The sequence below is a fragment of the Heterodontus francisci genome, chromosome 13 (assembly GCF_036365525.1).
Source record: "Heterodontus francisci isolate sHetFra1 chromosome 13, sHetFra1.hap1, whole genome shotgun sequence".
NCBI classification, from domain to species: domain Eukaryota; kingdom Metazoa; phylum Chordata; class Chondrichthyes; order Heterodontiformes; family Heterodontidae; genus Heterodontus; species Heterodontus francisci.
This window is the reverse complement of record NC_090383.1, coordinates 107312239-107335756: the sequence shown is the minus strand read 5'-3', so window position 1 is coordinate 107335756 and position 23518 is coordinate 107312239. Positions and strand designations below refer to the sequence as shown.

The window sequence follows — 23518 nt, the reverse complement described above, 5'->3', positions numbered from 1 at the left end:
GCGGGTCTGGCAGCATCTGTGGAAAGAGAAGCAGAGTTAACGTTTCGGGTCAGTGACCCTTCATCGGACCCTTATTGTGGAGGTGGGGGGTGGGGAAACGGGGTCAAATCTGCATTAAATAGCAGGAGTGACCTCTTCTTTGTACAGTTTTGGGGGGGGGGAGAAAGGTGGGGACAAGAGGTCAAATCAGCAATGTAAGTGTTTTTTGTGGGGTGGGAAAGGGGCGACAATTTATTTGCGATGGCCCTCCAGTGTATACACACACATTAATTATATAGAGTTATGTGTGTGACTGCTGTAACATAAACATCAAAAACCTGGAGGCCTTTGTAACTTGAAATGAACAACACTGGGGTGTGTGCACATATATAGAGCCACAGTTCTCTGAACTCTGGTCTGGGAAATGAGAGGAAAAAAAAGTTGCGTGTGATTTAAAAAAAATTGTTTAAAAAACCGCAGATCAAAGTCGAACGATAATATACAACTCGCAATCTCCGCAAAAGCAGAGGAGAAGTTGTCCCTCGGATGTGAGGGAATCTGTTGTGAAGAACTGTCACACCCCCAAGTGCCACTAACACACACTGGAAGACCAATGGTTCCTCTGCCCGCCCAGCACAATGAGGCTGAAGGAAAGGACAACCTGGAGAGCCGCGCAGGTGCTGCTGACGTCTCCCAGCTCACACAGGTGTTCAGCTCGCCTCACCTGGCCGCGCGCCTCGCCTCGCCCCGCCCCGCCCCACGACCGATCTGTCAAAGCATTCAACTCTGCAAAAACAATCCCTTCCCTATCTTCACCAATTATCATGTGATTCCATGACCAGTTTAGGTTAGTAACCACATCCTTCAGTTCGCTTGAACTCTTTCCACCCCCTAGTTCTGCCTAAAATTGTAACTCAAATGGATCTGAGGGCCCTTGTCACGGTGGAGCCGGTGGTCTTTCTGTTCTTGGCGTCAACATTTTTAAATGCCGTCGCTTTACAGCGGCTCTTATTGGTGAAGGTAGGTTAGATTAAGTGTAAATTTTCTGTTAAAATTCTGTGATTTTTTTTTGTGGGGGTGCTTGTGGTGATGGTTTCCCTTAACTACAATGCTAAGCTTTTTAAAATTTACATCTGTTAGCTTCTGGAATTGGGTCCAAAGCCGTGGGAGTCATTCATTTTTACAGCCTATTAATCTTGTTTGTACATTAATTTACTTGTGAAAAATACAGAGTGCTTTATCACTTAAGTGGTGGAACCAGTTTTGCTGTCCATAGTTCTCTATCTTCCTTATGGTGGGTTGCTAACCATCAGAAACCCCGAAGAATTTTAAATTTTACATTTTAAGTAAGGTTAGATTTGATACAGGTTGCTAAGGTAAGAGAGGTTTACAGTTTTTTTCATGGAGTTCTGTAGTAACGAGGACCAGGGAAGAAGGGCCCTAGAGTAACTGATATTATTTGAAATTAAGATCTTCCAAAAGGTTAACTTAAAGGGTTAAATCATGGCAAGAGAGCTCAAAGCCGTGGTGTGCTGCTTGTGCTCCATGTCAGAAGCTGGGAACATTTCCAGTGCCCGGGACCAGCATGTGTGCAGGAAGTGTCTCCAGCTGCAGCTCCTAGAAGCCCGGGTATCGGAGCTGGAGCGACAGCTGGGGACACTGTGGAGCATCCATGAGGTGGAGAGTATCGTGGATAGCACGTATAGAGAGGTGGCACACCGCAGGCTCAGACCCCACAGGCAGGAAGGGAATGGGTGACCACCAGGCAGAGCAAGAGGACTAGGCAGGCAGTTCAGGAATCTCCTGTGGCTATTCCCCTGCAAAACAGATATACTGCTTTGAATACTGTTGGGGGGAATGGCCTCTCAAGGGAAAGCAGCAACAGCCCAATCCGTTGCACCACGGTTCACTCTGCTGCACAGGGGAGGAGTAAAAAGTGTGGGAATGCAATAGTTATAGGGGATTTAATTGTAAGGGGAATAGATAGGCGTTTCGGTGGCCGCAAAAGAGACTCCAGGATGGTATGTTGCCTCCCTGGTGCTAGGGTCAATACAAACAACATAGGTAAAAAAAGGATGAGGTCCTAAAAGCAGTATATAGGGAGCTACGAAGTAAGTAGAAAAATAGGACCTCAAAGATAGTGATCTCAGGATTACTACCAGTGTTACGTGCTAGTCAGAGTAGAAATAGCAGGATATATCGGATGACTACGTGGCTGAAGAGACGGTGTGAGGGGGAGGGTTTTAGATTCCTGGGAAATTGAGACTGGTTCTGGGGGAGGTGGGACCAGTACAAACTGGACGGGTTACACCAGGGCAGGACCGAGACTGATGTCCGAGGGGGAGTATTTGCTAGACTGGGTGGGGAGGGTTTAACCTAAAATGGTGGGGGGATGGGAACCTTTGCAAGGAGTCAGAGGAGGGGGGAATCAAAGACATGAACAAAAGACATGAAGGCGAATAAGAATAGTGATGGACAGAGAAATCAAGGGCCGGAATCAAACAGGGCCACGGTGGAAAATAGTGGGAAGGGGACAAGTAATGTCAAAAAGACAAGCCTTAAGGCTTTGTGCCTTAATGCGCGGAGCATTCGCAATAAAGTGGATGAATTAATCACGCAAATAGTTGTAAACGGGTATGATATAGTCGGGATTACGGAGACATGGCTGCAAGGTGACCAGGGATGGGAAATTAACATCCAGGGGTATTCAGTATTTAGGGAGGACAGACAAAAAGCAAAAGGCGGTGGAGTTGCATTTCTGGTTAAAGAGGAAATTAACGCAATAGTGAGGAAGGATATTAGCTCTGACGATGTGGAATCGGTATGGGTAGAGCTGAGGAACACTAAGGGGCAAAAAACATCAGTGGGAGTTGTATATAGACCCCCAAACTGTAGTGATGATGTTGGGAATGGCATTAAACAGGAAATTAGAGCCACATGCGATAAAGGAACATCTGTAATTATAGGTGATTTTAATCTGCATATAGATTGGGCAAATCAAATTAATCACAATACCGTAGTGGAGGAATTCTTGGACTGTATACGGGATGGTTTTCTGAACCAATACGTTGAGCAACCAACTAGAGAACAGGCCATCCTAGACTGGGTATTGTGTAATGAGAGAGGATTAATTGACAATCTAATGGTACGAGACCCCTTGGGGATGAACGACCATAATATGATAGAATTCTTCATCAAGATGGAGAATGATGTAGTTGATTCTGAGACTAGGGTCCTGAATCTTAGTAAAGGAAACTACGAAGGTATGAGGCACGCGTTGACTATGACGGATTGGGAAATGTTACTTAAAGGGATGACGGTGGATAGGCAATGGCAAACATTTAAAGAGCGCATGGATGAACTGCAACAATTCTTTATCCCTGTCTGGCACAAAAGTAAAACAGGAAAGGTAGCCAAACCATGGCTTACAAGGGAAATTAGAAATAGCATTAGATCCAAGGAAGAGGCATATAAATTTGCCAGAAAAAACAACAGACCTGAGGATTGGGAGTGGTTTAGAATTCAGCAAAGGAGGACCAAGGGATTGATTAAGAAGGAGAAAATAAATTACGAGAGCAAGCTTGCGAGGAACATAAAAACTGACTGTAAAAGTTTCTATAGGTATGTGAAGAGAAAAAGATTGGTGGAGACAAATGTAGGTCCCTTACAGTCAGAAACAGGGGAATGTATTATGGGAAACAAAGAAATGGCTGACCAACTAAATGCATACTTTGGTTGTCTTCACAAAGGAGGAAACAAATATCATACCAGAAATGTTGAGGAACACAGGGTTTAGTGAGAGAGAGGAACTGAAGGAAAGTAGAGATATGGTGTTGGGGAAATTGATGTGATTGAAGGCCAATAAATCCCCAGGGCCTGATGGTATGCATCCCAGAGTACTTAAGTAATTGGCCCTAGAAATAGTGGATGCATTGGCGGTCATCTTCCAAGATTCTATAGACTCTGGAACAGTTCCTACAGATTGGAGGGCAGCTAATGTAACCCCACTGTTTAAAAAGGGAGGTAGAGAGAAAGCAGGGAATTCTAGACCAGTCATCCTGACGTTGGTAGTGGGGACAATTCTAGAGCCCATTATCAAAGATTTTATAGCAGAGCACTTAGAGAACAATGGTAGAATCGGGCAGAGTCAGCATGGATTTATGAAAGGGAAATCCTTCTTGACAAATCTATGAGAATTCTTTGAGGATGTAACTAGTAGAGTTGATGACGGGGAGCCAGTGGATGTGGTTTATTTGGACTTTCAGAAGGCTTTCGACAAAGTCCCACATAAGAGATTAGCATGTAAAATTAAAGCGCATGGGATTGGGGATAGTGTATTGCGATAGATAGAAAATTGGTTGGCAGACAGGAAACCAAGGGTAGGGATAAATGGGTCTTTTTCCGAATGGCAGGCAGTGACTAGTGGGGTACCGCAGAGATCGGTGCTAGGACCCCAGCTATTCACAACATTAATGATTTAGATGAGGGAACTAAATGTAATATTTCCAAATTTGCAGATGACACAAAACTGGGTGGGAAGGTGAGTTGTGAGGAGGATGCAGAGAGGCTTCAGGGTGATTTGGACAAGTTGAGTGAGTGAGCTAATGCATGGCAGATGCACTATAATGTGGATAAGTGTGAGGTTATCCACTTTGGTAGCAAAAATAGGAAGGCAGTTTATTATCTGAATGGCTATAAACTGAGAGAGGGGAATATGAAGCGAGACCTGGGTGTTCTCGTACACCAGTCGCTGAAGGTAAGCATACAGGTGCAACAGGCGGTAAAAAAAGCAAATTATATGTTGGCTTTCATAGCAAGAGGATTTGAGTACAGGAGCAGGGATGTCTTGCTGCAATTATACAGGGCCTTGGTGAGACCACACCTGGAATATTGTGTGCAGTTTTGGTCTCCTTATCTGAGGAAGGATGTTCTTGCTATAGAGGGAATGCAGCGAAGGTTTACCAGACTGATTCCTGGGATGGCCTGTCTGACATATGAGGAGAGATTGAGTTGGTTGGGATTATATTCACTGGTGTTCAGAAGAGTGAGGGGGGATCTCATAGAAACTTATAAAATTCTAACAGGACTTGACAGGGTAGATGCAGGAAGGATGTTCCCGATGGTGGGGGAGTCCAGAACCAGGGGTCATAGTCTAAGGATACGGGGTAAAGCTTTCATGACTGAGATGAGGAGAAATTTCTTCACCCAGAGAGTGGTGAGCCTGTGGAATTTGCTACCACAGAAAGCAGTTGAGGCCAAAAGATTGTCTGTTTTCAAGAAGGAATTAGATATAGCTCTTGGGTCTAAAGGGATCAAAGGGTATGGGGCGAAAGCGGGAACAGGTTACTGAGTTAGATGATCAGCCATGATCATAATGAATGGTGGAGCAGGCTCGAAGGGCCGAAGGGCCTACTCCTGCTCCTATTGTCTATGTTTCTCTGTTTCTAAATCGATTTGACCATTCATTGATTTCATAGTTAATAAGATCAGTCAATTCAAGTGCACCCTGGTGCTTTGTCCTCAGTTTCTCCCACCTCAGCGATATTAATGCTGATATTAATGGTCCTTTTTTGTAAATGATTTGCACTATCTCCTTGTAATTGAACTGTTTTGTTATGATGGTGCTTCTATTTTTTTTATTTGGATAAGTTTTGTTTTGAGGACTTGTATTTTAGGATTATGAACGTTGTTTTATTTGGGAAAACTGAAAAGGATTCCATGGATTTTTTTTCATTGGGGTCATTGAAAGGACACTGAGGGGTCTTATTTAAAAACATTTACTGGAAGTCACCAGTCTTCAGATAAATACCCAGCAGGGGCTTTTTGACTTGCAGGAGATGTTTACAGCGAAGTGACAGGTCAAGATTTGTAGGGGTCAGGAGGCTTGACTCTTGGGATATTGTTTTGGTTCACTTTGGACAGTGAAGTGAGGTGTGGAGCATTTTGAAAGGTGTGTTAAAAAAAATCAACCTGCCAAGGATAAAACCCCAGCTCAGCCTTTTACCATCTGTTTGAAAATCCTGCCAGCTTTTCCATTTCTTTGAGAAGCTCTTAGAAGCGAGTGTAGGAAATGGAGAAGTTGATGCTGTATTCCTCCTGAAAGCCCTGCCAGAAACCCCTGTTGCAGCAGTTCTGCTGGAAAGCCTGCCAAACTAATCTTCAACGTTGCCTGAAAAGAAGTGTTCGAGAAAGATCCCAGTGACAGCCTTCTATGCGTATTTGGGATGCCAGAATAAAGGGACAACTGACATCTTTCCACATCGCGTTTATCCTTCAAGAATTAGCAAGTATTTGGCCAAAGTTTTTTTTGTCTTTTTTTGTAACAGAGCTCTAAAGAGAAAATCATCTTTATTTTTCGGTTAACCTGCGTGTGTGACTAAAGTAAAAGGGAACTTTCATATTTCAATCTGTGTGTTAATGCTTTGCTTCAGTACTGCTATGTCCAGACTGGCCAAGAGAGTGTGGGAAAATGGCGCACTGACACGGAACACAAAAGTCCGAGTGTATCAAGCCTGTGTTCTCAGTACCTTGCTCTATGGCAGCGAGGCCTGGACAACGTATGTCAGCCAAGAGCGACGTCTCAATTCATTCCATCTTCGCTGCCTCCGGAGAATACTTGGCATCAGGTGGCAGGACCGTATCACCAACACAGAAGTCCTCGAGGCGGCCAACATCCCCAGCTTATACACCCTATTGAGTCAGCGGCGCTTGAGATGGCTTGGCCATGTGAGCCTCATGGAAGATGGCAGGATCCCCAAAGACACATTGTACAGCGAGCTCGCCACTGGTATCAGACCCACCAGCCATCCATGTCTCCGCTTTAAAGACGTCTGCAAACGCGACATGAAATCCTGCGACATTGATCACAAGTCGTGGGAGTCAGTTGCCAGCGTTCACCAGAGCTGGCGGGCAGCCATAAAAGCGGGGCTAAAGTGTGGCAAGTCGAAGAGACTTAGTAGTTGGCAGGAAAAAAGACAGAGACGCAAGGGGAGAGCCAACTGTGTAACAGCCCCGATAAACAAATTTCTCTGCAGCACCTGTGGAAGAGCCTGTCACTCTAGAATTGGCCTTTATAGCCACTCCAGGCGCTGCTTCACAAACCACTGACCACCTTCAGGCGCTTATCCATTGTCTCTCGAGATAAGGAGGCCAAAGAAGGTTAAGTCTTGTTTCACAATAAACTGATAATTTTGTTGTTTATTGAAGGATCCTGGTTGGTGTATTTTATTCTGGGATAAAAAAAATAGAGTCTATGATTGACTGTATCAGTAACTAGGTACACATTTAAATATTGTTGTGACCTATGGAGAAGTGGAACTAGGAAAAACATTGCACTCCTCCTGCCTCGGTTGTAATGCTTTTCTTCCCACTCCTTCTTTGGGTCGTGTTAGGCCTTTTCTTCAACCTTGTACCTGTGCTACTGCTTTCCAGCCTCAATTTTTAAGCACTTCCAACAGGTGTACACAGACCTTATCCTCTGAACCAATTTTAACTGTCCATGTGTATCAGAGATCTGGTTTTCACCATTTTTACTGTATACTCAGGCAAATTGCTTTAATTTAGATTTTAAAAAGCCTGTTCGGTCTACAAGTAACATTTATTCCACTTTATCTGCCGTTTATCATTACAATTTGGGCCATCTCTTAATACTTTAAAAGCAGCGTTTTACTGCACAGAAGGAGGACATTCAGCCTGCAATGCTTAGCTAGCATATTGAAAGAGCTTTACATGTATTTCCATTCCCTGCCCCTTTCATTTTCTGCTCTTTTTCAACAGAATTGATCTATGTTAAAAGATGTCGTAGGTTCTGCTTTCACCATTGTTTCTGATGGCGATTCCATGTCTTAACAAGCCACAGTCTAAAATTTATTTTAGCCTCTCCCATCGTAACCTTCTAGTTAGTGCCTCAACCTATCAGCAGAAATAATTTCCCCCCCCCCCCCTCAATCTACCCTATCAAAACGTTTTGTAATCTTGACCATCTTTATCAAATCTTTTGCAAATTGTCCTGGTTCTAGTGAAAAGAGACCTATTCCTTAATCTCTACCTATACCTAAAGCATCTCATTCCTCATATCCCCTCAGTAAATTTCTTCTGCATCCTTCTGAAGTGGGATGCCCAAAACAGAACACAATATTCTATTTGCAGTCGAACCATGATTTTTATAGGTTTAGCTTTACTTGTTTGCCTTTGCACTATATAGCTCTATTTATAATATCTAGAATCCTGTATAATATTTTTGTTATAACAAAAACAGCGTTATCATTTAGTCCTCCCTTTCTAAAGATTTGTGAATCTGAACCTCTAAATCTCTGTTCTGCTGCTCCTTTTAAAGTGTTAGCATTTAATATATATCTCCTATTCTTACTTTTCCAAAAATTATCACTGCACATTTCTCCACATTAAATTTCATCTGATAGAGTGATACAGCACTGAAACAGACCTTTCGCCCCACCGAGTCTGTGCTGACCATCAGCTACCAATTTATACTAATCCTACATTAATCCCATATTCCCTACCACATCCCCACCTTCCCTCAATTCTCCTACCACCTACCTACGCTAGGGGCAATTTACCATGGCCAATTTACCTATCAACCTGCAAGTCTTTGGCTGTGGGAGGAAACTGGAGCACCTGGCGAAAACCCACACGGTCACAGGGAGAACTTGCAAACTCTGCACAGGCAGTACCCAGAACCAAACCCGGGTCACTGGAGCTGTGAGGCTGCGGTGCTAGCCACTGTGCCACCCACTGTATCTGTCAAACCAAATTATTAAGCTGTTGTGTCCTCCTGAACTGGTTTATAGTCCTCCATACTTCCTAGTTTTGTGTCACCAGGCAATTTTGATGGTGTTCTACACACAAGTCCAGATCATTTCCAAATGTAGACCAGAACCAATGTTCCCCATAAAATTTAGTTGTTATGCACTGTCCTTTTAAATTTTTTTGCCCAACAGTGCACATGCATTATTTGATCTTCTATAATGTAAACCTCTATGCTTGCTCACATTCCTCATCTTATAACAAGGTCTGCATAGTTCCTTTCAAGCTACTTCGAGGCCATTCAGCATATCGGGAACATGGTTCTGTCCATGGCTGACAAACACCCATAAAATACTGTGATCTGTTTTCTGCCCTTTAGTCCACTACTAATCCATTCTGCCATATTTCCTTAGCTATGATATCCTGACAAATGTCTCAAGGAATCCTTATCTTCTCACTAAGGAACTCCCTGGGGGGATACCTCTCACCTTAGGTGTGGCGATTGCCTTGCTGATCGGTCTTGCATCATCCAGTTAAGATTGAATGCATTTACCTAACCAACCCTCAATTAGGATACTCAAACTAATCAGTGAAGGTATTCATCCCTTCTTATCAAATCAAAGATTTGCACTAACTTTTTATGACTACAAGAACATAATTATTACTACTGTTATGAAAGTGATTCCTTGTTGTTAAAAAATATTTTAAAAGGAATTTATGGTTAAGCTGAATAAATGTTGGATCAGTTATTTTTTATCAAGAGGACATTGAGAGAGAGCTGGATTGGCAATAGTGTTGCTGGTTGTCACATGGCTCGGGTTAGGCTTTGAACAGAGGCAGAAAAGTGACAAGCTCTCCTTTGATTGGACAAGCCCAGTAGTAACAGAGAGCACCTGGATGGGCAGAGAAAAAAAGCTCTCAAACCTTTTGGTTGTGAGTCGGTGCGTGTGTGGTTTTACCTTCTGGAGGGAGATAGAAGTCAAGTCTGTTCCAGAAGAAGGAGAGAATTCCAAGGAAGAACAGAAGACTACAACCCAGTTCGCTTTCCCGCAACTCCCTAAAGTATTCTGTGAAGTCCACTGTGTCAATTCATCTCGTTTCCTGTGTTTCAAGAAAGCCTGCTTCAAAAAAAATTCTTAATGCAACCTGAAGAGAACTGTTGTAAAGATCAGTGGCCTGCTTGCACGTGCTCAGAGGTTGGACTGTGTGCAAGTTTTGTGCAGCGTGTCTCATCTGCTATTTTCTAAAGTGGTGGGCAAGTGATCTGCCCGGGTCTGTTTTTTTTGTCTGTAATAGAGCTCTGATCTAAAAGTCCTTTAAAAAAAATTTCGGTTAACTCGTGTATGTGTGTGTGCGTGAGTGTGAAGGGACGAAGGTAAAAAGGGACTTCAAAATTTGCTTAAGGTAGAAAAATAAAAAAAAAATAATGTTGGACTTTTAAAAATTTGTTCTTTGTGATTTTCTTGTGATTGCTTTTCTTCATTACTAGTTAAGACTTGTTTTATAATAATCTTATTTTTGTTGTTTCAGTAAAGAAACCTGGTTAGTATGTTCTATTCTGGGAAAAAATCTGATTGACAGTTTCAGTAAGTGGGAGAATTTTTAAAAAATGTTGTGACCTGTGGAGAAGTGGGACTGAATTAACAGTGCACTCCTCCCGCCTTGGTCGTAACACTGCTTAAACATTGAGTATACAAACAGTAAATAAAAATTAACCAGTTGTAGGCAGGGTCCGATAGTTGTTTGAATAACAAATAATCAAGTTACTTAACAAAATGAGTAACAAAGTTATAAAGGAAGTTCAGTGTATCACTGTAATTCAGCATTAACTGGAATGCTGCTTATTAAATCATAATTTAAAATAGTATCTGAGCTTGTAAATTGGTGAGATTAAATTAGGATTAATTTCTTGGATAGCTGACAAATTAGCAGCATTAGATAGCCAGTCTATTGTATCAATTAGAGTCTATCTGCTGGTGGTTAATGTTTTCAGAGCATATACGACCTTGTCCTTACGAGCAATGTGGTCAGGTTGATCAAGTTCAGCTGTGATGGTGCAGTTAGGTTCTGGGACATGAAGTTGATGAGCCCCTTCAGTTGCAGGTTTATCTTCTATTCCGGCTGAACCCATTTTGCACACATGTAACAGTATCTGATCCAACTGGCTCAGCTCTCATCTTCCTTTATCTCAGACAAATGGTATGTGACACACTTATCTCTGCCTGTCACTGGCTGATATAGCCCTATCATTTAACTTGGGTAACCCCTCTCAGACTCTTTCCCTGAATAAATCTTGTACTTGTAAAGGTATATCTGGTAGGTAAAGATTACCAATAAAGGAGACTAGAAAAGAAAACAAAATCATCTAACTAGCTGGGCGAATCTGTGAAATTCTGTTGAGAGGTGTGCCAATGTCCACCTGTATATCTTAAATTCAAAGAAAATAATCTTTTCCATTCAATTGACCATTCTGAGTGACACATTGTAGAAGGGTTCTCTTCTTTTGGTGTCAATCACTTCTAACAGTCATCCTAACAAGCTATGCATAAGCACAGTACTTGGATTGCCTCTTTATCACTGGTAAAGGATGTTTTGTTTTAAAGAAACCTTCTTTGTTCTAATTGGTTTTGATTTCCCAACATTCAGTTCAACTACTGACTTCATTTCGTGTGACCACCTTAAGCTGAAACTGCATTTTGAGATCATTTTGCATGGCAATTTACAGGGCACTTTCCTGCAGTGTGTTCCATAGTCTCAGAACTGTTTTGTCCAAAGAACTCTTATGAAAAGGAGTTGTACCATTATATTATTGAATGGATTGATGTAATAAAGGACTAATAATTAATTTTGTTAATGCACATTGTACACCATGTTGGATGCTCACCACAAACTCCTGTCTGTTCTGTAAACTGGTAGATATTACTCTTGTCAGACTGTTATTTTCAGGCTAAAACTTTGATACTTGGTGTTAAATTCCAGAAAGCTTGATATGGAAGGATAATTCTGGAGCCTATATTTACTCAGTTTCACATTTATTGTGCAGAGTAAAAGGATTATAAACATGTAACTCCTCACTCAAATCCTTCACCAGTCTCAGTGAGTATCTGCTCAACTAACACCCCAATTAATACCCTTCACCTGCATATAATTAAACCATTGACACACAATTAACAGATTAACACTTGGATACAAAGAAGATAATTGCACAGAAGCCAAAGAGTGAACCAAGATACTGATGATATAACTCATTAGAAATCCAGCATTGTTTCCATGAGCTTATTCCATGTCTTAACCATCCTCTGCACTTGTATATAAAAAAACTTCTACACTTCCCTTTGTTCCTTTGGTGATCATCTTAAACTTATGCTTTCTGTTACAAACACACAATCCAGTGGAAATAGTTCTTCTCCATTACTTTATCAAGATATCTTTTTATTTTGAACAAGTCTATCGGATTCAAAATAAAAACAGAAAATGCTGGAAATACTCAGCAAGTCAGCCAGCATCTGCGGAGAGAGCAACAGAGTTAATGGGCTGACTTTTTGGGTCCTGCTGGGGGTGGGAATGGTGGTGGGCGGGGAATGAGAATACCAGCGCAATCCAACGATCCAGTTTCTTGATGCCGTTGCCAGTGCTGGTGAGTTTTACCAGGGTGGGGGAAGGGCAGCCTGAGATCCCATCCAATCATTAAGATTGTTGAAGGGCTTTTTGAGGGGCATGTTCAGATTTTGATGGAGGTGCACGGGCTGCTCACGCTGTCTGGGGTAGGCCAGGTGCATGGAGACGGACACACAACAGGCAGCCAGTCATGTTTGGCTTAGGGAATAGGTGGACCCCATGAAAGGGTAAATGATGCAGAGGGGGACTCGGCCATTGGCACATAGATGCCATTGGGCCAGTGCAGGGTGCTGGGAGAGTGTTTAGTAAGCGCTCAGGCATTGTTGGACTTTAAGAGAAGGGAGCAAATAAAAACAGAAAATGCTGGAAATATTTAGCAGTTCTGGCAGCATCTGTGGAGTGGTACGACTGAAGTGGGAGGAGTGCACTGTTTTTCTAGTTCCACTTCTCCACGGGTCACAACATGTATTTTTTTCCCCAGTTATCGATACAGTCAATCGTAGACTCTAATTTTAATCCCAGAATAAAATACACCAACCAGGTTTCTTCACTAAACAACAAAATTCAGTTTAATATAAAACAAGACATAACCAGTAATGAAGCAAAGCATGAACACACCAATTGAAATATAAAAGTTCCCTTTTTACTTTAGGGTACACACAACTGGTTAACTGAAAAATTAGAGATGACTCTTTAGAGCCCTATTAAAAGAAAAAGACAGAAAGAATACTTTGGCCAGATACTTGCCAGTTCTTGAAGAAAAAAGGGAAGATATGGAAAGATGTCAGATGTCCTATGTTTTGGTTTGGCGTCCCAAGTACACGTAGAAAGCTGTCACTGGGATCTTCCGAGAACAATTCTTGTTTGGCGACATTGAAAATCAGTTTGGGTAGGTTTTCCAGGATAAATGCAGCAACAGGGGTTTCAGGCAGTTTCTTACACTTATTTTTTGGGGCTTCTTAAAGAGATGGAAAAATTGGCAGGCTTTTCAAAGAGCTGGAACAGACTGATTGGGGTTTGCTTCCTTGGCAAGTTTTCTCCAACTGTCTTTTTTTAACATTGTCCATATCGCCCCACTCACTGTCCAAAGCGAAAACAAAAACAATGTCAGGAGTCAAGCCTCCTGACCCCTATAAATCTTAACCTGTCGCTTCTTTGTAAACATCTTTCCCAAGTCAAAAAAACCCCTGCTGAGTAATTATCTGAAGACAGGTGCCTTCCAGTGAGGGCTTGTTTTCAGCACTCCTTGATTCTTCCAACAATTGTTGTTTACAAGCTCAGTCTAAAAGATCTTCTGCTGAGCTCTTTTTAAAAAAAAACAAAGTTCCAGCATCTATGGAATCTTTTTTTCCAGTTTTAACACAAATCCTCATAATTTAACAATAAAAATGAAGAACTCGTAACAGGAGAGAGAAGCAGAGTTAATGTTTCAGTTCTGATGAAAGGTCACAGACCTGAAATGTTAACTCTGATTCTCTCTCCACAGATGATGCCAGAACTGCTGAGTATTTCCAGCATTTTCTGTTTTTATTTCAGATTTCCAACATCTGCTGTATTTTGCTTTTATTTTAGAGGGAGCAAGCCTGCCAAACACAATTGGTGGGGGGGCACCTGAGCACAAGAAATGCAGCAGCTGGCAGTGGGGGCATGATTTTGGGTCCAGTGGTGATGAGGAGGAACATCTTCCTCAGGAAGGACAGAGCCCCAGGTAGCTGGAGCATTGAGGGGCAGGAAGGACACGGAGGCCATACCCTTAGCATAGGATCTACTGCTGAAGACTCGTCTACCTTGAGATGAAGGAGAACCAGTGTTGCAGGAGACTGTGACTCACTAGGCAGGTGGTCACAGAACTCTGTCCAGAGGCTTCACTGTCACTGTTCACGGACTCTTTCGCCACTTCATCCCTTTTCTCCTGTACCAACATTTTTTTTTTGAAAACAAGGAGACTCACACATCTAGTTTCATGTGTCAGTATTTAAATGGTGATCCAAAAGTCGTCCTCATTGATGAGGTACCAGTGGGGCCACCTCCAGAGGATGCGGCACTGGCATTATTACAGGTGCAGCCTCCATCATGGGGCCCTGCTGTACAGATGCTCCCTCAGTCAGAGGGGCCAAGGAGGCCGTTGATGAGGCACCTCATCCTCCTCAGTGACAGCCTCAGCCAGCTGGGGCACAACTGGAATCCCCTCCACAAATCCCTGCGCCATCAGCACCACTGACTGGTCAAGGCTACATAATGTGGCCTGCACCCTGTGAATGCCAGTGTGCAGTTCCTGCATGTGTTCCAAGTGCTGCATATGGCTGTCCATGAGATTGGCCGCTCTCTCAGTGGTTAACTCAGGTGCACAAATCCCTGAGCCATGATAGCACACAGGAGCTGGATGGACTTGTCCGTTCTCAGCCTATGAATGCGCTCTGCCCCAGGGAACTCTCACATGTGGGAGCACATATGTTGCTGCTGGTCTAGGTAGAGCCTCCTTTCTCTTTCCTCCCACATTCAGTAGCAACATGCTACTCAGTCTCCTCAGCTGGTGTGTCTGCTGGAGGGTAACTATCTGGAGCCTGTCCTGAGAGTTTGGTACTCACTTTGCGAGAGCAAATAAGGTCATTGAACCTCTTCTTACACTGGACCCAGTTTCTAAGCATCACACTTCATTATCAGCTACCTCAATCCAGGCCTGCTTGGTCTGGAAGGGTGACCTCCTCCCACCAGCCCCTGGGATGAGGAACTCCCTCCTCTCCTTCATGGCCTCAGAAAGAATCTTCAGGACTACATCCGAGAATCGAGGGGCTGCCCTGTGCTGGGTTCCAGGCCTCTGCCTCTCCTGAGACATCTTCCCATCAGTAAAGGTTGCTGTGGTCTGCTTAAATCAAGCCTGCACTTGCAGAGTCCTGTCACCATTCCTGCAGCCGTTAATTGGCCAGCAAACACGTCTACAGGCCAATTAGGGGGTGTCCCGACGTCTGTTTCCTGCCCCCGGAAGGAAAATCCTGCCCAACATTTCAGGTTGATGGCTTTTCATCGGAACTGAACTTTCCATTAACCACTACTGTTTTCTATCCTTCAGCTAACTTCCTATCCATGCTGCTGTGCTCCATTTAATAGAATGCGCCTTAATTTTATCAACTAGCCTTCTATGTGGTCCATCATCAAAGACCTTTTGAAAGTCCACATACACACCATCCATTGCACTTCCTTTATCAAAACAGTCCAATATTCCTTCAAAGAATTGTTTGTATTGTCAGATGTAACTTGAAATTTACAAATCCACTGAAAATGGACTAAAATTCCAGGAAAGGCAGAAGTATTTATTTCTGGCTCAATAATTCCAAGAATGAATGGTCAATCAAGCAAGTTGGATCCAAAATTGGCTTAGTGGCAGGAGGCAGTGGGTGTTGGTCGAGGGTTGTTTTTGCAAGTGGGAGCCTGTGACCAGTGGTGTACTGCAGGGATCAGTGCTAGGACCCTTGCCGTTTGTAGTGTACATTAATGACTTAGACGTGAATATAGGAGGTATGATCAGTAAGTTCGCAGACGACACAAAAACCGATGGTGTCGTAAATAGTGAGGAGGAAAGCCTGAGATTACAGGACGATATAGAGGGCTGGTAAGATGGGTGGAGCAATGGCAAATGGAATTTAATCCTGAGAAGTGCGAGGTGATGCATTTTGGGAGGACTAACAAGGCAAGGGAATATACAATGGATGGTCGGACTCTAGGAAGTACAGAGGGTCAGAGAGACCTTGGTGTACTTGTCCATAGATCACTGAAGACAGTAGGTAAGGTGATTGGGAAAGCATATGGGATGCTTGCCTTTATTAGCCGAGGTATAGAATTTAAGAGCAGGGAGGTGATGATGGAGCTGAATAAAATGCTAGTTAGTCCACAGCTGGAGTACTGCGTACAGTTTTGGTCGCCACACTATAGGAAGGATGTGATTGCATTGGAGAGGGTGCAGAGGAGATTCACCGGGATGTTGTGTGGGCTGGAGCATTTCAGCTATGAAGAGACACTGGATAGGCTAAGGTTATTTTCCTTAGAGCAGAGAAGGCTGAGGGGGGACCTGATTGAGGTATACAAAATTATGAGGGCCTTTCATAGGATAGATGGGAAGAAACTTTTTCCCTTAGCGGAGGTGCCAATAACCAGGGGCATAGATTTAAGGTAAGGGGCAGGAGGTTTAGAGGGGAGTTGAGGAATTTTTTTTTCACCCAGAGGGTGATTGGAATCTGGAACACACTGCCTGAAGAGGTGGTAGAGGCAGGAACCCTCACAACATTTAAGAAGTATTTAGATGAGCATTTGAAACGCCCGAGCATACAAGGCTATGGGCCAAGTGCTGGAAAATGGGATTAAAATAGATAGGCTTGATGGCCGACGCAGACACGGTGGGCCGAAGGGCATGTTTCTATGACTCTATGAAAGGCACATTGGTGCTTTTGGTACCTAGAATCGTTTAGTAACTCACTGTTCATGTCTCATCCAGGTCTTTTACGCACACAATTGATATTTCAACAATGCTTAATTTGATTAGTCATAGGACCAAACTTCCTGGCTTATTTGTAGATCAGTAGGATTGCCTGTAACTGGCAGACAACTGGGCTGTGACTCATATCCTGTACTCTAGCAAGTAAAAACAGCTTTTGTCTTAATCTTTATCCTATCAAATATATATTTCCAAGTCATTGTGATGAAGTTGATCATTTTTGCACAAGTTTGAATTTAGTGGCCATCTTTAAGACTAGGCCGTTGTACTTAGAGAATTTAACTGCCAACTCAAGCCAAAGCCTGTACTGATACAATGTTATGAAGCTTGTTATAGTATCCCAGGCAATGGGCTTGTTCTGGAGTCTTAACATGATTTTCAGAAATATGCTGACTTCGTTATTGGTTTAGTTTGTATTGTTGTGGAATTTCCTTTTTTTGCTAAAACTTGGAATCTGTATTTTTAAAATGAAGAGGCTGATCTTTTGGGTGTTTTTTTTAAAAAGAAGATTGACCTGTAAACAAATAAAAGCAAAATACTGCAGATGCTGTAAATCTGAAATAAAAACAAGAAGTGCTGGAAATATTCAACAGGTCTGGCAGCATCTGTAGAGAGAGAAGCAAAGATAACGTTTCAGCTCCGTGACCTTTCATCAGAATTGGATGAAAAGTCACAGACCTGAAACGTTAACATTGCTTCTCTCTCCACAGATGCTGCCAGACCTGCTGAGTATTTCCAGCACTTCTTGTTTTTGTGACCTGTAAAAAGATTTTTCTGGAAAGCATGTGATTTCCAGTAAACATAGCAGGGGGTTTTGACCTGAGAGTACCCTTTGTTGTGACAAGAGAGAATTTATGACTTAGCATGAGACTTGCTTGGAAAAGTTAGTTTCACTTTGAACTGTTAAAAGATGCTGGTTTTTGGACTAAAAGCAGGCAGTTGGAATTTGCATATGGAGCTGCCAGGAGATCAGAAGAAAAACCAGATAACTGTTACCTTTCTTTGAAGAATCCCTGCTAGTGAAAAACAAAAGCCTGTGTGAAGAGGTACTCTTGCCGCCTGCAATTTTTAAGAAACCCTGAATGCTTGCAGAAACCTTGCATCTTTAAAAAGGACTTTTGCATTGAATGTGTTAGAGAACTGACACCTGTTGCTGCACACCTGATGGAAGAGCTGTGTGAAGCTTCTGCAGTTGAATTTTTGTGAATGCCTACTCAAAAACAGTCTGTTCATCAACCTCGCCTGAAAAGAATGAGTGGCATCCAACTATTCGACTTTGGGACACCTCACCAAACCAAAAGACTTCCATCTCTTCGCTTCAGTACAAGTTTTTTTTTTATTCCTTCTATTTCTTTAAAACGGCTGTAAACAAAAATCCCTTTTTTCCCGGTTAACCGGTTTTTGGATGTATGCGTGAGGGCTAGGATAATAATATTGTGCTTTAATATTTCAATTCATGTATATATTTACTTCAATATTGGTTAAGACTTAGTGTTGTAATCAATGGATAATTTTGTTGTTTATTAAAGAAACCTGGTTGGTGTGCTTTATTCTGGGACAGATAGAGTACCTAATTGGCTGTTCCGGTAAGTGGGAAAATTTACTGATATGTTGTGACCTGTGGAGATGTGGGACTGAATTAACAGTGCACTCCTCCCACCTCGGTCGTAACAGTATTTATATGAGGCTTTTATTTGAATTTGTTTGTTTGGCTGGTTAATTAAAATTCACAAAGTCTTGGATACAAAAACACTCAATTCTGTCCAGACAAGGCAAGAGTCTACTTGAGAAGCTTGAGACAAGTTGTTATTCCTGTATGAAGAAATGCTGTGTGTATCTGCAATTTGTTGACTGATTTGGCATGGCTCTTGAGAGAGTTACAATTGTTTTATTATTTTGTCCAATCAAGTTAGATATAAGCTTTCTACTGTAAATCTATAATATCAGTTAGATTTTTCACTTACACAAATAATGAATAATAATTTGCTTTGTATATTAAACCAGACCTTTTATGCTCTACTGCTTTTGCAGTGAGATCTCATAGAGCCACAGGAAATAGCCCATTCGCTAAAATCAATTACCGAACCAGAATAGATATTTATTTACATGGCTGTTACTGAAAGCTTACCTAGATCTCAAGGCAAAGCTAGATGCTGCTGCACGTATGGGGAGTTGACACTTGCTTCTGAAAGTGCGCTAAGAAATGAGAGAAGACCCAAAAATATAGCAACTCAGATATTGCGATGGTAATAATGGTGAAACTGTCGGTGTTCCCTGTCATTACTCCACTGAAATTGACAGCAATGTCTGGAGCCCACACATAACCAGAATAACACGGAAATCCAGAAGACGCTGTTATTGATCCTACACTTCTCCGGGGTGAGCTGTTGAGGTCCTCCAGAATGTAATTCTTAAGCAACTGTGAATTGATGCAAACTTCTATTTTTACACTGTTTGTCTTGCTGTACAAATCCTTGAAAAAGTTGCACGTTGTTGAATGAGAAGTAATTGGGTTTTTAACAATGTACTAACTTCATAACTACTGCTAGATGCTTTCACTGGCCCTGAAAAGCTAACTTTATGTTTGTGGAATGTCAAATTTCTCCATTATGAGAAAATTCTACATTTAAAACATATTTTAAAAATTTCTTTCTTTTAGCTTCTATCTTAATCCAGTCACAATCATTAATCATGCTATCAGAAAATTTAAATTAAAAGTGAAGTGATTCAGTGCTTTTAACTTCCCGGTTTGCTGTCTATGAGAATAATTCAATGTGATTGGCTGCTTCTCCTGCTTGAAGACATCAGTGCTGCTGGATCCCTGGAGATTGCCTTTACTAGGTGCTACATTTAAACAGCTGTTGGGAATCCATGCCATGGAGATTGCTAGATCTTTGTGGGCAGCTTGCTTCGAGGTCAGTGGTGAGCATAGTCGCTTCCTCAAAAATCCAGTCTACTATCCACATCAAGTGTCGTGTAAAGTTATGTCAGCAGCCATGACCTATCAACAGCCCATAGCTGCCAACATCATTGCCTGCTTTTACAACCAAAAAATCATAACAGGCACAGAAAACAACCTGGTCTTTCAGAACCTCTACAGGAGATGAATACACAGCAACTTGCAAGGAGTTGCTAAGCACATGGCACAGAAATTCTGACATCCATAGAGTAAGGTGTGAAAAGCAATTAAGCACAGTAGTGCATCAGAGCATAGTGATATGATAAGTGCTGAAAAGAAATAATGTGAATTATTTTGTCCCTCCATTTAATTCTTTAGTGCTTAGAAAAATAATATAATTACTATGGTTGTGATGTATACACATGGCTGAATGCAAAAAGCTGCTTTCTTTGAAAATGATTTTACCCTTTCCAATAAGACTGATTGCCTGTTCAGCAAGGAGCTGTTTTTCTTAAAGTTGTCATTACGTTCCATTGTGAAAATCTACAAAATATATTTAGCTTGGTTTAGATACCTAAACATAATGTTGAATAGTTCGGTAAAGTATTTTTGTTTTTCAGATTTGTGAAGACCTATATAATAAAGAGGATATGTGCGGCGATCTCTCTCACCATCCGTCAGAGTCTTTAGTTGTCCAGGGCAAAGCCTCCTACGTTCTACTTCTCTCCACTGTTGTGTTGATCAGTTTGTCCATTCCTCCATCAATTCTGCTTGGTGCCCGGTCCGATCAGGCAGGTCGCAAACTTGGCATGGTATTACCCAGTATTGGTGCAGCATTTGGTGGGGCTATAATGATAGTGATGGTGCAGGTTAAAGAAATGTCAATCTACTGGTGCATTTTTGCCTCTGCATTAATGGGGATCTTTGGAAATTATGTTGCCATTGTCCTCAGTGTCTTCAGTTATATCGCTGACATCACGAATGATGGGAACCGTACCATGCGTATTGGCATTGTACAGTCAATGAACTATATTGGGGCAACCATTGGGTATCTATTGAGTGGATGGCTCCTTCAGAATTATACCATGACACATGTTTTTGGTGTGTATTGTGGCTGCCAAGTGGTATCTATTTTCTATGTACTTCTGTGGCTGCAGGAGTCAAATTGTGAGACTGAACGGATGCATCTAACTGATGAAATAGCTCCCACAGCTAATGATAGGGTCTTCACAAGATACATATTCTTATATACTTCAAGAACATGGGAAACTTTTTCAAAGGTGCGAGGAGGACAGGATCAATTGAAGCTCTACCTTATATGCCTTTGCATCTTCTTGATTTATGTTTGCAGTGCAGGTATGTTGCAAATATGTATACATATATTTATATATATAAATATAAATTTTTGTTTGAGATGGCCTAGTGATCGAGCATCAATCTAAGAGTTCGTGTTTGAGTTCTTATGGCCACTGGCACTCAACTTGTCAACATTGATAACTGTCAACTGATATTTAAATTTTTAAACTTTGTTTTTTAATTGATTCTTTTCCAGCCTGGTATGTCTAATAATTCTACCTTGCTTGTGTTTTTGAGGAAGGAACTTTAACTTGAAGGAACTTCCAATCTTGTTTTAAAAGGACAGCTTCTGTTAGTCAGTGTTATTAATTGCATTTGGCAAGATTTGTGGTAAAGTCTGTAAGATAACTAAAGCAAGGAAGTTGATATGTTTGTGGTGGTATTGCAGATTGAAAAGAAAAATTTGTCATTGTCCTCATGTGCAATAAAGCTGTTACAAAGCCAGGAATGACTTAATTCTGGATATTGATATTGTAGAGACTATCTGAGTGTTACACCTTTTGAAATTTCCTCCAGTTAAATATTGGGAAGACTGAAGCCATTTTTTTTTGGTCCCCGCTCAAAACTCTGTTCCCTAGCATGGGAACATAGAAGCAGGAGTAGGCCTTTCAGCCTGTTGAGTCTGCTCCACCATTCAATTAGATCATGGCTGATCATCTACCTCAATACCACTTTCCTGTGCTTTCCCCATATCCCTTGATGTTATTAGTATCCAGTTATCTATTGATTTCTGTCTTGAACACATTCAATGATTGAGCTTCCACAGCCCTCTGGGGTAGAGAATTCCAAAGATTCACCACTCTCTGAGTGAAGAAATTCCTCCTCATCTCAGTCTTAAATGGCCTACCCCTTATTCTGAGACAATGTTCCTTGGTTCTAGACTCACCAGCCAGGGAAATATCGGATCTACATCTACCCTGTCACGCCCTGTAACGATATTGTAAGTTTCAATGAGATCACCTCTCATTCTTCGAAACTCTAGAGAATACAGGTCCAGTTTCTGCAATCTCTTCTAAGACAATCCCGCAATTCCAGGGATTAGTCTGGTGAACCTCCGTTGCACTCCCTCTATGGCAAGTATATCCTTCCTTAGATAAGGAGACCAAAATTGTACACAATACTTCAGGTGTGGTCTCACCAAGGTTCTATACAATTGCAGCAAGACCTCTTAACTCCTGTACTCAAAACCCCTTTTAATGAAGGCCAACATACCATTTGCCTTCCCAATTGCTTGCTCACCTGCATGCTAGCTTTTAGTGACTCATGAACAAAGAACCCAAGACCCTTTGGACAGCAACACTTCCCAACCTCTCACCATTTCAGAAATACTCTTTCTGCTTTTTCAACCAAATAGGATAACTTCACACTTATTCACATGATATTGCCACCTAGTTTTGTGTCATCAGCAAATTTGGAAATGTTACATTTGGTCCCCATATACAGAATCACAGAATAATACAGTGCAGAATAGGGTGGATAGTGAGAGTCTTTTTCCTCGGATGGTGATGGCAAACACGAGGGGACATAACTTTAAGTTGAGGGGTGATAGATATAGGACAGATGTTAGAGGTAGTTTCTTTACTCAGAGAGTAGTAGGGGCGTGGAACGCCCTGCCTGCAACAGTAGTAGACTCGCCAACTTTAAGGGCATTTAAGTGGTCATTGGATAGACATATGGATGAAAATGGAATAGTGTAGGTCAGATGGTTTCACAGGTCGGCGCAACATTGAGGGCCGAAGGGCCTGTACTGCGCTGTAATATTCTAATTCTAATTCTAAGAAGAGGCCCTTCGGCCCTCGAGTCTGCACCGATGCATTAAAGACACCTGACCTGTCTACCTAATCCCATTTTCCAGCACTTGGCCCATAGCCTTGAATGTTATGACGTGTCAAGTGCTCATCCAGGTACTTGTTAAAGGATGTGAGGCAATCCGCCTCTACCACCCTCCCAGGCAGTGCATTCCAGACTGTCACCACCCTCTGGGTAAAAAAGTTCTTCCTCAAATCCCCCTTAAACCTCACCCCTCACCTTAAACTTGTGTCCCCTCGTAACTGACCCTTCAACTAAGGGGAACAGCTGCTCCCTATCCATCCTGTCCATGCGCATCATAATCTTGTACACCTCGATCAGGTCACCCCTCAGTCTGCTCTGCTCCAGCGAAAACAACCCAAGCCTATCCAACCTCTCTTCATAGCTTAAATGTTCCACCCCAGGCAACATCCTGGTGAATCGCCTCTGCACCCCCTCCAGTGCAATCACATCCTTCCTATAATGTGGCGACCAGAATTGCACACAGTACTCCAGCTGTGGCCTTACAAAAGTTCGATACAACTCCAACATGACCTCCCTGATTTTGTAATCTATGCCTCGATTGATAAAGGCAAGTGTCCCATATGCCTTTTTCACCACCCTAT

General features: G+C 42.2%; 1 protein-coding gene across 2 annotated transcripts in view; it reads left to right on the top strand.

The window, feature by feature from the left end:
- The first annotated feature begins 801 nt into the window (after positions 1-801).
- The window catches only part of zgc:174356 (uncharacterized protein LOC100137120 homolog), a 112531-nt gene continuing 89814 nt past the window's right edge, over positions 802-23518 (top strand). For both annotated transcript variants that reach the window (XM_068044158.1, XM_068044159.1), the window contains exons 1-2: positions 802-999; positions 20369-21104. In XM_068044158.1, coding sequence (XP_067900259.1) covers positions 898-999; positions 20369-21104 — 838 coding nt within the window. In that variant the 5' untranslated portion in view covers positions 802-897. The remainder of the gene's footprint in view (positions 1000-20368; positions 21105-23518) is intronic.